The sequence below is a fragment of the Penicillium cataractarum genome (assembly GCF_028827025.1).
Source record: "Penicillium cataractarum strain IBT 29864 chromosome Unknown utg000001l, whole genome shotgun sequence".
NCBI classification, from domain to species: domain Eukaryota; kingdom Fungi; phylum Ascomycota; class Eurotiomycetes; order Eurotiales; family Aspergillaceae; genus Penicillium; species Penicillium cataractarum.
In genome coordinates, this window is record NW_026622737.1 from 3,517,509 (window position 1) to 3,530,811 (window position 13,303).

The following is a 13,303-nucleotide window of genomic DNA, read 5'->3' on the forward strand; positions in this document are numbered from 1 at the left end:
ACCGAAGGACGAGAGCGGTCCCTCGGCTCAGAACGGACTAGTGAATTAGCGGAACAGACATTCGTTGGGCCAGCAATTCATCAGGACGGGCCGATGAAACTAGGACGCCAATTCACATGCCAAAGTACGGAGTAGTGCCCGTCAAAAGAAAAGAAACGGAATAATGGGCAGGGGGGAGGGAAAGAAAAAAAGGAATGGTCAGGTGGTTTGAGGCTGGACGATTCAGTACGAAATGAGTTGCATACATGCGGACAGAGGAGTAAGTCAAAAAAGGAGGAAAGGGAGTCTCGACTGTAAGGGGAGCGCCTATTCGTCCCAAGAATGTGAGTTGCCGCCCAATACCCGGTTCTTGGGATTGGACCTATAGAGAGGGACTCGATCCGAAGCATGATAGAGGCTATTTTCCTTCATGGTGATTGACTGATGGACTAGACAGAAGTACCATAGTCCCGTACTACCGTTCGGCGATGACAATTGAAGCATGTTCAGATCCCTTTGCTCCCCCCCCCTGCGAGATCGCCCTGCATCCGTCCAGTGGCTGGTCCAGTAAGAAATGGATGAAATTGGGGATTACTACAGTACTTCGGGGGAGTACTACTACCAATTCTAAGAGAACCGTAATTCCGTAGGATTTCACAGAATCCTCCGTACAAAGTAAAGATGTACCTCGAGTTCGACGAGTTGGGGCAGGCAGACGTAATCGGAAAAGCTTCGGTGGGCAAGTGGAGCAGGGATTGTTCCATCGGGCTTCCATTCGTTCCATCTGAGAAGGGGAGGCTGTCGCGCGAGGGGAAGAGGATTTACTAGTAAAATAGGAATAATAAATTAGGATTGGAATATTCGATTTTTCCCTGATGAGGAGGGCGAACTGGAACCCGATCCACTCGGGCTTCGACCGAGCCAAATAGCCATTAGGCTGTTAATAATAATGAGAATAATAAGAATAAATAATAATAATAAGAATAATCATAATTCTAGTCACATTAAATCAGAAATTCTAGCCAAAAAGGTCATGTAACTTAGGGTCGTGGCAAAAGAAGTCCCCCCTTCCATTCTATCCCTACGGCCCTGCCTCTACAGTCCAACTTCCCCCTCTCGCTGGCGCAACTTTCTTTATATCCAACTCTCCTCCTCTCTCCGATCTTCGACTACTACTACTCCTACTCCTACTCTTCCTCCCTTCTTATCTTCCCTCCCCTTCCTCCCCGGGAACCTGGTCTGTGGATCCGGCGCATACCAGTCCATGTCATTCCCACTGCCACTGCCACTGCCACTCCCACTATGCTCCGCCGCAATGGCCTAAACTACCTGCTGGATTCCGCGTGATCAGGTCCAGACCATGGATTTTATCGTGAGTTGCGCTTGGTCTAACGGCGATACAACGCCCCTCCCATCGAAATGCCTCTAACGAAAGACCTCGCGTTCTCCCCGATACAGCTCTCTCTCACGCACTTCTGCGAAGTGCATGGCCCTACCTCCATTATCTGCTCGCAGGTTCTCCCCTTCGCCTGCACCCAATGTCACCCCGATGCCGACGCCTCGCCCAATACCACATCCCATTCCCCGGGAGAGCCCAGGTCGCCCAAATCACCCGGCACCACATTTGAACCCTCGGCGTCGCGATCACCCAAGATCGAAGATCACCCTTACTTCCTACGCTCCCAACAGTCCGCATCTCCCGAAGAACGCACGAACCGACTCAGCGCCACGGACGGCGACACATGCGCCAGCTGTAGCTTGTCCCTCCCCGAAGGCGTGAGCAAGCAGCTACCTTCGGGCGCACCCGGCAGTCGTGACGCCAATGGCAGCAGTAACGGCAGCCCAGTCCTACGATCGCGCGAAGTCGTCTACTCATGCGGCAACAGCCACTCCGACATGGACGATGACTCCCCAGACTCTCATACCCACGCCTCTCCACCCGAATCTCTACGTTCCGCCTCCGTCGCATCCGACTCGTCATGTCACACGCATATCTTGACCTATCTCTCACTCCGCGGCCCTCCCAACCCGGCTGACTACGCCCTTCTCCGCCGCTCTTCCATCCGCACCCTTAGCTGTGAGCTACTTCCCCGCGGCCTGTCCTCCGGTCCTATCTGCTTTGGCGACTCCGTGGCTGGCTACACGATCGCCTACATTTTCCGCCTCCCCGACCCCATGGCACGCGGCAAGCGACGCAGTTACGCATTAGTGGCCCTCGCCGGAAAGGATGCCGGAAGAGCATTCCGAGCCTGTCCCGTTATCTGGCGCGCATTCGGGCGCATTGCCTCTGGCATTGTTAGCGCTGCTGAGCGGTTCCAGGAAGAAGAGAAGAAGCGCGAGGAACAAAATAATGCTGCCGCTCCACCCGGTGACCGTCAGTACACACCCGTCTCCTCCTTCTTGACAGGCCGGGCTAGGGACCCGGCTGGGCAATCGCGTCGCCTTGGCCAGATTCGGGCGCGCAATTTGGCGGAGATCGTGGGCAACGAGTACATTTTCACCGAACTCCATGCGCACTTTGTCGCACTGCTTCAGCAGCTGGGCACCATGTTCGGCGGTGTCCCTATCTCCGAAGACCGATTTGTCTGCAGTACCGTCAGTGACGAGGAGGACGCTACGACGACTCAGCCCGTTCTTGTGTCCCATGGCAGTGAGCGTTCCAAGAAACGCCAGTCCGTCTCCAAATATGACGGTAATGACCTTGACATGTCCAAACTCGAAATTGCCTCCGGGCCCCAGCCTATCCCCATCACCACTACCCGTCGGTCAGTCGTGGCCTAACTGCACTTTTCTCCACCTTTTACATCCATACATCCGTTTGAGATACCCACCGGCACTGTTTTTTCTCCCAGCCGGGCACGCTTGACCTTGATCTTTTCGCGCAACCATTTCGTCTCTCCTGTCATGTTCATTTCATGCCATTTGCTTTTTCTAGCGATAGTGCCACTGCCGTGGATCAGCTGTTTTTCTTTTCGTTTTGCATCCTCGCCCTCGGGCATGTTTTTTTTCTGGGTTTCTTGTTTTCCATGATGTTTCTTGCGCAAGATGGGATACTGGGCATAGACTATGGCGTCTTACAGATGCGGATCGGAGTTTTCATTTTCAAGGATACTTTTGTTTTCGCCGCATTTCGATTGTCGTTTTTTCTCTCTTCTTCTTCTGGACAGCCCAATCTTCTCATCAAGGCCTGTCGTTTTTTTCCATCAGCGATGACTTTTGTTCCAACCCCCTCCCACCATTTCGGCTGGCCTTTGCACACTCATATTCATGATTGGGGATTTTGATGACAATGATCGCGATGAGGCTTGACATGTACCATAACACTATGTATTTTTGGATAAACACGAACGATGATAGCCTGAATAGGCCTGGGTTTTTTTGGTAGATTTGTTCTTATCCGCATTCTGGTTGATGATGTTAATACTGTCAAGATCGGGTCGGTCCTGCTATGGACCATTCCCTTTGCCTCGAGCACATTGAGGGATAATCTGGGCATGAAGGTCCTTGCAATGGGCGTTACGGATTATGATGAAAGCATGTATTTCACAGATTTGATACCACAGAATCAGTGACACGATCTCAAATACCTCTCGATCTGTATGGATACTACCCTAATATAGCCAGCCGCTCCTCCCTTGATTGAGCAGGGATGATCGGTTTGTGATGAAAACGTTAACTCTCAGGTTAAAGTTCAATCTTCACGTAATTACATACCTAAGAACTCCAAGCTATGGTACCCAAAAGCACTATTTAAAGACAATAAGCTAGACTGATCAAACATTCAACCCAAAAAAGCAAAGAAAAGCCTCCTAAGATCAATCGTCAAACTAGTTCAGCCTTGAGATATACTTCGGGATCATTGGGGGGCGGGGGGGAGGCGGATAAACTGCCTCGATTAGGTTCTTCCGAACACATCCGGGCCACAATCAAAAATCCCACCAAAAAGCACGACCTCCAGGAACAAAGCCAGACCCGCACATCACCAACCCTCACATACCTCCCGCCAAGATGGTCGCCTTCGACAAGTGTGAAACCCGGCCGGCTCATATCGATGCCATCCTCAATGGCCTCGATCGGTACAACCCCGAGACCACCACCGTCTTCCAGGACTACGTCGCCCAGCAGTGCGAGGACCGGTCATTCGATCTCTATGCCAACCTGGCTCTGCTGAAGCTGTGAGTTGGACCTCTCTTTTTCTTTACTCGAGGAGTGGTGGTACATGCATGCGAAATATATGGCCTTGTTTTCTGTGATGAATGATTTTAATCTTTATCCACGTTTCCTATTACCTGACAACCTGTCGCGTATGGGGTTGTTGAGAATTTCAATCTTTCTGAAATAGCCAGCAATGTGTGGACGATATCTGGATCGTAACGATCAGTTCTCTTGCGCCTATTTTTTACATACGAGATCTGCATTGCGAGCTCTGTACTAATCCCCGCACTTTTCTCGTCCAAAACAGTTACCAGTTCAACCCTCACCTCCTCCAGCCCGACACCGTCACCAACGTCCTGGTCAAGGCCCTGACTGTGTTCCCTTCCCCCGCCTTCTCGCTCTGCCTCGCTCTGCTTCCCGCCCACACTCAGCCCTTCCCTACCACCTCCGAGGCCCAGGCTGCCTCGCAGACCTCCGACTTTGTCGAGTCCGTCCAGAAGCTCTCCCGCCTTTCTACCCTCCTCGAGTCCGCTCAGTACACCCAGTTCTGGTCCACCCTGAACTCGGATGACCTGTACGCTGATCTGACCGCCGATATCGCCGGTTTCGAGGAGCTCATCCGCATCCGCATTGCCGTCGAGGTTGGCAAGGCCTTCCGCTCCATCACCGCCGAGTCCCTCGAGCAGTGGCTCGACCTGCGCAGCCGCGACGCCCTAGCCAAGTTTGTTGCCGACGTCTGCAGCTGGAAGGTCGAGGGCGATGTCGTCCGCGTCCCTACCAACAAGGAGAACGAGGCCCGCAGCGAGGTGAAGAGCGAGCGTGTCGGTGTCGACATGTTCGGCCGCGTTATCCGCCGTGGCTTCGAGCAGCCCGCATGAACGATCACAGTCGTGCCCTAAATATCCTTCCTTTTTATTCTCCGATTCCTTACGTTTTACCACCCCAAATTCTTCATTCTCCGTCCCGTTTCTCTCCATGTGGGAGGGAAGTGCTTTTTTTCTTTTCTTTAAAAAAAAAAGAGACATGAGTTCATGAATCCCCGATCCGTGACGACGGTGATAGATTTTTTTTTTCGCATGGAGGAGACCCCGTGGAGATGAGTCGGGATCTGGCGCAATCCGGCGTTTCTTTTCTCGATTGATTGCCCTCCAATGATGTTTTTTTTGTATCGGACCCCCTGTGTGTTTGACTCCTCTGAAATAATGAGCGGTTGATGAGGGTTGCGAGAGAGATTTCATGTTCATACCTACGTAATGAATTTCTCCAGACGATTTTGGTTTCTTTTCCGTATACGAGCTCATCCCTCTCCGAGTAGATCTGAGCGAGTCCTTAGGCGTAGTGATCGGGTCACTGAACTTTCCATGCACTATGCTTATGCTCACAAAGCCTGCGCTATTGTGACTCGGTCCCATTATCCTATCTCAAAGTGAAATGTCCTTGGGTATCCTATATGACCCTTTAGATGCACAATTCATAGTATTGATATGGATAAATAGGGTACGTTGGAAGTTGTCAGCCGTGTTGTTCAATGTCATCTGCCCAGACCTGAGAGGTGAATTAGCGATGTTCCATGTAGACTGCCGCTCACCCCGCAATTTCTCCCCGTCCTCCACTCTCCATGAAGATGAATGGCGCTTCTAAGCGATTACGGGCCAGCGCCTGTAAAAACTGCCGGTAGGATAACTTCGACTTGATATAGAAACTGCAGCTGACATTGCAGCCTGCGAAAACGACGGTGCATCCCAAGTCCACCATTCGCGACGTGTCAATTGTGCCAATCACTAGGGATCTCCTGTAGCCTCGATCCTTCTGCAGCTCGTCCGGTGATCTCCCAATCAAATCATATCTCAACTGGACAAGATACAGGTTCAAACTTCGTGGATGGAAGACTCCATCCCATTGTGTGTGCGGAACTAGCGGTGCTGTATTTTCGCTTCATCCATAATGTGATGAATACCATTTTCCATTCGGCCACCTTCATGCAACGACTCAGTGAGGGATCTGCGTCAAAGATTATCGTCTATGCAATCTGCGCCCTCTCTGCACGGTGAGTTTCTTGCTGATCCCGATGAGCTCTGTGATGATGGGTGCGGTGCTCATCCGCACAGGTACTCGCACCACGAAACCCTTCAAGCCACTCTACCCTCGGGGCGAGGGAAGATATATGCGGACGAAGCCTTCCGCCTTCTACATCCCAAGCTTGTCACTCCTAGTCTGGAAACAGTCCAGGCGTATCTCCTTTTGGGCCAGTTCTTGGGAGGCGAAGGAGAGTACCGGACCAAACATATCTATGTGGGCATTGCCCGTCTTCACGCCGAAGTCATCCGACTGTGGGAAATCCCGGACGACCTCGCTGTCGTGGACCGCGAAGAGCGCCGTCGCGCCTGGCTTACAGTCCGCATATCCTACCAGTGGAGTGCGACGGACATGGGCACGGAGTCGATCGCCGTGCCCTGCAGCCAGCTCAATCTACCCTGCGTTGACGACCTTTCTTTCCATACGGGCCCCGCGGCTAGCCTGCAAGAAGGCAGTGGTCCCGCCGAACCACAATACGGATTGTGGTACCAAATGGCTGGTACGCTGGAGATATTCGACAAGATCACCTGCCTTCTTCGACAACTCAGCCAGAGCGATGGTATTTCATTTACCACCTACTGCACTGAAGCTCCGCTCTTAGCCCAGAAGCTCAGGCAGTGGGCCAATAACCTCCCAGAGACTCTGCAGTACTCCATATCCAATTTACAGATCCTCTCGGAACTAGGCCTGGGAAGGACATTCTTAGCCATGCACATCGGATACCACCATTTCTATCAGATGTTACACTTCCCATTCTTAAATGTTTCCTTGGCCCCAGGCTCGACACAGTTTTCTCAGGGGACCAGCTTCTTCCGCGATGGTGCTCTGAAGTGCAAAAATAGTGCCAATGTCGTGTCAGAAATTGTCCAGACTGCGTCCACTAAGAAGGACTGCGAGCTACTTTGCCATCTCTATGCCCACGTTACCGTGGTTAGCTCCTGCGTCCATCTGCATACGCTCCTTCTCGGTGAAGATGCGCAAGAACTGACAGCGGCTCGAGAGCGTCTGCTCTTGAACTTCCGCTATCTGATGATTCTAAAAGCTTACTGGCCAGCTGTGGACCGTTCTGTGAGCACTATGACCTGTTTTCTATCTCTGCTCTTCTGTGCTAATATACATTCCCAACCAAGGCCCACCGGTTACTGGTCTTCCAAGACCTTTGCCGGGATTCCATCTCCAATTCATTTACTTTGGATAATTGGATGGCACGGTTTCTGACAGAGCCAACCTCTATAATCGCCGAGCGAGAGGACACGCAGCTCGCGAATCCGTTCACAGGCCAGCCGGAGATTTCTACCCTCTTACAGGCTACCCAAGATGCAAGTGGGCTAGCCATAACCACCGACACTGCGGACATCCCAGGCGAATGGTCTTTGAGCACGGTACCGGGGTTCGATCCCCACTCGAGCATGTTTTCCTCGCTACTCAACGACCGCGACTTAACTACTGAAGACCTGGTGAAGAATTCTCTTGAATGGTTACTAGAATAAAGGACAAATCTGGAATACAGAGTTTCTAGACCGCCAATAGTTGTCACGAGAACCCAGCTTACAGCCTTGTACAACACTGTTACTCACACCACTTTTTCCACATGGACTGGCTGCACAGATTTCTCATCCCCCTCCATCTGGTCGAGGTGCGCAGTGGCCAAAGTATCGCCAAACAGCTCCGCAATTTCCTCGAGAGATTTTCCACCGGTTTCGGGCAAGAAGAAGTAGTACACAAACGCTGCGACAAAATTGGTCGCAATGAAAAGCGCGTAGTACTTCCATCCGACATTTTCGAGGGCTACGGGGGTGATCTGGGACAAGATGATGGCCGACACTGACTTGCTGAAGACGCCCAGGCCCATTCCCGCCGACCGGAGGATAAACGGGAACAGTTCGGAAGGGATTACCCAAACCATGGCATTGAAGAAAACGGCATAGCCTGCGGAGTATATGAATATCATGGCGATGGCGCCACGCGCGCCGTTCACGTTGGTCGAACCAGATCCATAAATGGCCGACAACGCCATGCAGATGGCGACCATGGCGCTCAGGAAAATAGATCCTACCCATAGCGTGCGGGTTCGAGGCCACCTGTCGGCAGCGATGAAGAGGTAGATCATCTGGCCTATCACGCCCATGATGCCGTACACACCACTGATAAGCAGGGATGTTTTGCCGGTGAAGCCGACGGCCTTGTAAAATATGCTTTGGTAGTTCTGGATGACGGAGGAGCCGCTGAACTGGCCCATTATGAGTATGAAGCAGGCTAAAGAGGTGCGGTGGATATAGCGTCGTGAAAGCAGCTGTCGCAGGGCGGAGTAGAAGCTTGTGCCTGCCAATGCTTCCAGTTGGATTTGTTCTCGTATCTGGAATAACTCCTGTGCGACAAGAATTTCGTTGTTTTTGCCATGTAAGGCGATCAGGACCGCGCGAGCTTCCTCATGCCGTTCTTGTTGGACCACTGTTGTCCTAAATTAGCTCTCTTCAAGGGAACGCAATATCGGGCAACGGAGAGAAGGCACGTACACCATCGAGGACTATAGGGAATGAAGCAACACCCAATCACCAGCAGAAGAGGACCTGGAATTTGCATTGCTAGCGGGATACGCCACTGGGCATTGCCATTTGCGTATGCACCGCCATATCCAATCCAGTTGGCAGCGAAAAATCCGATAGCAATCATCATCCCCTGCAGACCAACGACCATACCGCGGTTTTGTGGAGGTGACGCCTCGGCGATATAGATTGGAACGACGGTCAGGAGCATTCCACAGGCAGCACCAGCGAAGAAGCGTCCGGCAATCATCATGCCAGCATTGATTGATGCGCTTTGTAGCGCCGCGCCGAATATCGCTACCCAGATGTTAGGATCGGATCCATGTATGTCGTCGTGCTGGACGCATGAACGGGGGAACCTCACCTATTACAGCACTACCACAGATTGTCCATCGCCTACTAAATTTGTTGGCCGAGTACCCTGCTGCAAAGGTGCCAATAGCCTGGCCGACGTTGTACAAGGATACGATAGCGCCTGGTCCAACGTATCTTGATTAGTCTATTGGAACACATATTCTAGGCAAGGCCGATATCTTCAACATACCAGTCAGCGGAGCATTAACGCCCGTGGGACCAAGCATGTAGTATTTGAAGCTGTCATGGCCAAGTGTGGTAGCGATAATTCCTGGTCCATCGTAAGCCGGAGTGAAGCGTGTTGAAAGGTATATCCTGCGAGTCACTCACCCGAATCCACTCCATACACGAACCCACCAAGAGCCACCACCAGCGAAATAAAAACCAAATAAAATGAGATCATTGGGGCTATAAAGGATGAAGCTGTCAAGAAAAGAATCCGTTGAGCCTTTCCATACTGTGTGAAGACGGGCAAAGAATGATCCTTCATATATTGATGCACTAACCCCAGAGAAAACCCAACCCGGATGATCATCCCCCCGAGAGCCCCCACGCATTCACCACTCAATCTCTGGAGAGAAAGGAGGCAAACTAGAAGAAGCCGGGGCCGGAAGCCAGCCGTCGGTACGATCGCCCGACGTGATGGAAACGCGGGGTTAAGCTTGATCCACCCAGGCGGCAGCGCACCAATCAGAGGTCAGGAACTCCGCCGCTAGCGGCGCCCACCCATCCAGCGAGATCAGGGAATGTTACACATACAAGCTGCTGGAGACGAAGACGATGCGTTTTCGCACTGGTTATTGTTCTCGGGACTCGTGGTAATATCTCGCGAAGATGCTGTTGGGCCCCCACGGCTCTAGGCTGGCTGGTTCGTATTTAAGTGCCCCCGTCATGGCGGAGAATGAGGTTGTGAAAATGTTACAAAAGACTTTGTCGCTATGACCGACCTTTTGAGACTAAGCCCTCCCTCTTTTGAGCACCATCCTACCGGACTGGGACTCGCGGTTGCCACTCCCCGTGTGTCGTGGCGCTTCGTGTGCACCGACGGCGGTCCGATAGGATGGGAGCAGGAGATCTATGAGATTGAGATCGCTCGATCACCTGAGATCACAGGCGAAACATACCGTGTGTCCAGCAATGACTCGGTTCTTGTGCCCTGGCCAAGTGCCCCGCTGCGATCTCGCGAACAGAGGACTGTCCGCGTGCGAGTCTATGGCTCCCTGGAAGGACAGTCGAGCAACGTCCCCAGTGCATGGTCACCCTGGGCCACAGTTGAATGCGCTTTTCTCGAACGCAGTGACTGGCAGGCGTGTGCGATTGGCAACACAATCAAGCCCTCGACAGAAAGTCCGTTGCGGCCGACCCGCTTTAGACGCACATTCTCCCTACCATTCGACCCAACTTCTGGCGGACGGGCCAGGCTGTACATCACCAGCCTGGGTGTGTACCGTGCCTTTATCAACGGTCAACAGGTGGGCGACCATTGCATGGCACCCGGCTGGACAAGCTACAAGCACCACCTGAACTACCAGATTTTCGACATCGCATCCTTTCTGAAGCCCGCCGGCGATAATGTCATATCCGTCGAGGTGGGAGAAGGCTGGTATGCCACATTGCTGGGATTCCGGCCTGGGAAACGTTGTCTGTACGGCGATGAGCTGGGTATCGTGGCTCAATTAGAGGCAGAGTCCAGCAAGGGGGAGGTATTCCGTCTGAACTCAGACTCTACTTGGTCTTGTCAGCCTAGTGCGATCTTGCGAAGCGAAATATACAATGGAGAACTATATGATGCCCGAGAAGACACGCTGGGGTGGAACGGCTCCGCAGATGTCGACCCTTCCGCTTGGAACCCCGTTCGGGAGCTGCCTTTCCCTGGAGCCGAGCTGATTGCTACCGACGCACCCCCTGTCCGTGTCACGGAGGAGGTCACCCCTATCGATATTATCACCACGCCGTCTGGGAAGACGGTGGTCGATTTTGGGCAAAACCTCGTGGGAAAGCTGCGTGTCCACAGTCTTAACAAGCCTTCAGGCCACCGCGTGACTTTCACCCATGCCGAAGTCTTGGAGAATGGAGAGCTCGGCACACGACCTCTAAGAACGGCCAAGTGCGCCGACGAGATTGTGTCAGCAGGCAGTGAGCTTAGCAACTGGTCTCCGCAGTTCACTTTCCATGGCTTCCGCTACGTCCAGGTCGATGGCTGGACGCCCGCTGATGAAGATCCGCTTTCGCTGAACCAGCTGACGGCCTTGGTTCTGCATACTGATATGGCTCGCACTGGATGGTTTTCCTGCTCCCACCCGATGATTAATCAACTTCATGAGAACGCGTTGTGGAGTACTCGTGGAAACTTCGTATCAATCCCGACCGACTGTCCACAGAGAAATGAGCGTCTTGGCTGGACTGGGGACATTCAAATATATTGTCCGTCCGCTAGCTTTCTATACCATACGTCGGGTATGCTAAGTGGATGGCTGAAGGATGTGGCAGCTGAGCAACTCATAGATGCCAACGATGGCATACCCCCATTTGTTGTGCCTGATGTCCTACAGGATGTCTGGCCCCATGCGCCTCAGGCTGTCTGGGACGATGTGACCGTGCTGACACCCTGGTCGCTCTACTGCTCGTACGGCGACGCCAACATCCTCCGGAGACAGTATCCTAGCATGATTGCATGGCTGGACCGAGGTATTCGACGTGGTTCCGATGGTCTATGGGAACCGCAGCTCTGGCAGCTTGGCGACTGGCTTGACCCTACGGCGCCCCCGGTAGAGCCGGGAGATGCACGCACTCATGGAGTGTTGGTTGCCGATGCATATCTCGTCCATGTCACCACCGTGATGTCACGTATCAGCAAGATCCTTGGCATGACCTCGGATGCTCGACGCTTTTGTGCTGACGCATTGCGATTAAAGGCAGCCTTCCAGCACAAGTACATTGCACCGTCTGGGCTACTTGTGGGCGACTCTCAGACGGCTCTGAGCTTGGCAATACAGTTTGATTTGTTCTCCACCTCTGAGCAACGTGTCACTGCTTCCGAGCGTTTAGCACACCTAGTGAGGTTGGCGAAATTCCGTGTTGCAACCGGTTTCGCTGGTACGCCCATCATAACCCACGCTCTGACAAAAGCCGGCCATCATCAAATCGCCTATCGCATGCTCCAGGAGAAGGGTTGTCCCTCCTGGATGTATCCCATTACCATGGGGGCGACGACCATCTGGGAGCGGTGGGATAGTATGTTGCCCGACGGCACTATCAATCCAGGCGAAATGACCAGCTTCAACCATTACGCCCTTGGTTCAATCATAAACTGGCTACACACTACCGTGGCAGGAGTCAGCCCCATAGAACCAGGTTGGAAGACATTCCGTGTCGCCCCTCTACCCGGAGGTACCGTCACCTCTGCGGAAGCGCAATACGAGACGCCATACGGTCGACTCGAGTGCCATTGGGCCATCAAGGATGGTGACCATTTCAACCTGAAACTGCTAGTCCCTGCCAACAGCAAGGCATTTGTCATTCTGCCAGATAATCGGAAAGGAAGTGTCGACGCCAGCGACGAGGAGCGAGGGGAATGGGTCGGCTCGGGGTTTCATCAGTTCTCCTCTCGTTGGGATAATTTGGCTCATTGGCCGCCCGATTCAATCATTCCTATTATGCGAAGAAGGCAACCGGAGGAGATTGCGTGAACAGATCACCTTGGGTAAATTATCACCTCGGGTAACTTATCACCTCGCTAGTCAATGAATACGCATGCCCTTCAAGGAACAGCTTTCGTAATCAAATAAAACAGTTAATATATCTACAAATTCGGATGATTCCCTTGCTAATGTAGTAAAAATCATCAGATTCTTCGAAATCAAACATCCCTATGAAACAAACCAATACACCAGGACTAGACATAGAAGGGTATAGTTAGATTCGACCAGGTTTTTAATAAGAATTGGATGTATCCCAGGTTTCCATGTTCTGGAGGCAAAATTCATGAAGTCTTGTCTTTCCCTATAGATTCACAACTTGATCGTCCTGAGATGGATAAGTAGAGGACGTTGAAAGTTGTCAGCCAGGTTTAATGCCATCTGACCTTGTAGGCGAATTAGCTATTTCCCCGCAGGAACAGATCGCTCTAGTTCACTTCTAATGGATTTTCCCTCTTAGGCCCTAATTGACCATATGACTACTATAGTAATTAT

The 13,303-nt window shown here is 52.3% G+C and overlaps 5 protein-coding genes across 5 annotated transcripts; 4 read left to right on the forward strand and 1 right to left on the reverse strand.

Moving 5' to 3' along the window:
• Positions 1-1,398: 1,398 nt before the first annotated feature.
• On the forward strand, positions 1,399-2,760 carry N7496_001205 (folliculin domain-containing protein; the record flags this gene model as incomplete). The annotated part of the gene is made up of 1 exon (XM_056694136.1): positions 1,399-2,760. The coding sequence occupies one exon, from the start codon at positions 1,399-1,401 to the stop codon at positions 2,758-2,760; it is 1,362 nt and encodes a 453-aa protein (XP_056560865.1).
• Positions 2,761-3,987: 1,227 nt separating this feature from the next.
• N7496_001206 (CSN8/PSMD8/EIF3K family protein) lies at positions 3,988-5,012 on the forward strand (the record flags this gene model as incomplete). Its single annotated transcript, XM_056694137.1, has 2 exons — positions 3,988-4,154; positions 4,442-5,012. The coding sequence occupies 2 exons, from the start codon at positions 3,988-3,990 to the stop codon at positions 5,010-5,012; spliced, it is 738 nt and encodes a 245-aa protein (XP_056560866.1).
• A 1,071-nt stretch (positions 5,013-6,083) lies between these two features.
• On the forward strand, positions 6,084-7,700 carry N7496_001207 (fungal specific transcription factor domain-containing protein; the record flags this gene model as incomplete). Its single annotated transcript, XM_056694138.1, has 3 exons — positions 6,084-6,181; positions 6,243-7,278; positions 7,341-7,700. The coding sequence occupies 3 exons, from the start codon at positions 6,084-6,086 to the stop codon at positions 7,698-7,700; spliced, it is 1,494 nt and encodes a 497-aa protein (XP_056560867.1).
• An 83-nt stretch (positions 7,701-7,783) lies between these two features.
• On the reverse strand, positions 7,784-9,513 carry N7496_001208 (hexose carrier protein; the record flags this gene model as incomplete). The annotated part of the gene is made up of 5 exons (XM_056694139.1): positions 7,784-8,661; positions 8,727-9,053; positions 9,157-9,231; positions 9,301-9,381; positions 9,441-9,513. The coding sequence occupies 5 exons, from the start codon at positions 9,511-9,513 to the stop codon at positions 7,784-7,786; spliced, it is 1,434 nt and encodes a 477-aa protein (XP_056560868.1).
• Positions 9,514-10,048: 535 nt separating this feature from the next.
• On the forward strand, positions 10,049-12,799 carry N7496_001209 (glycoside hydrolase family 78 protein; the record flags this gene model as incomplete). Its single annotated transcript, XM_056694140.1, has 1 exon — positions 10,049-12,799. The coding sequence occupies one exon, from the start codon at positions 10,049-10,051 to the stop codon at positions 12,797-12,799; it is 2,751 nt and encodes a 916-aa protein (XP_056560869.1).
• Positions 12,800-13,303: the final 504 nt, after the last annotated feature.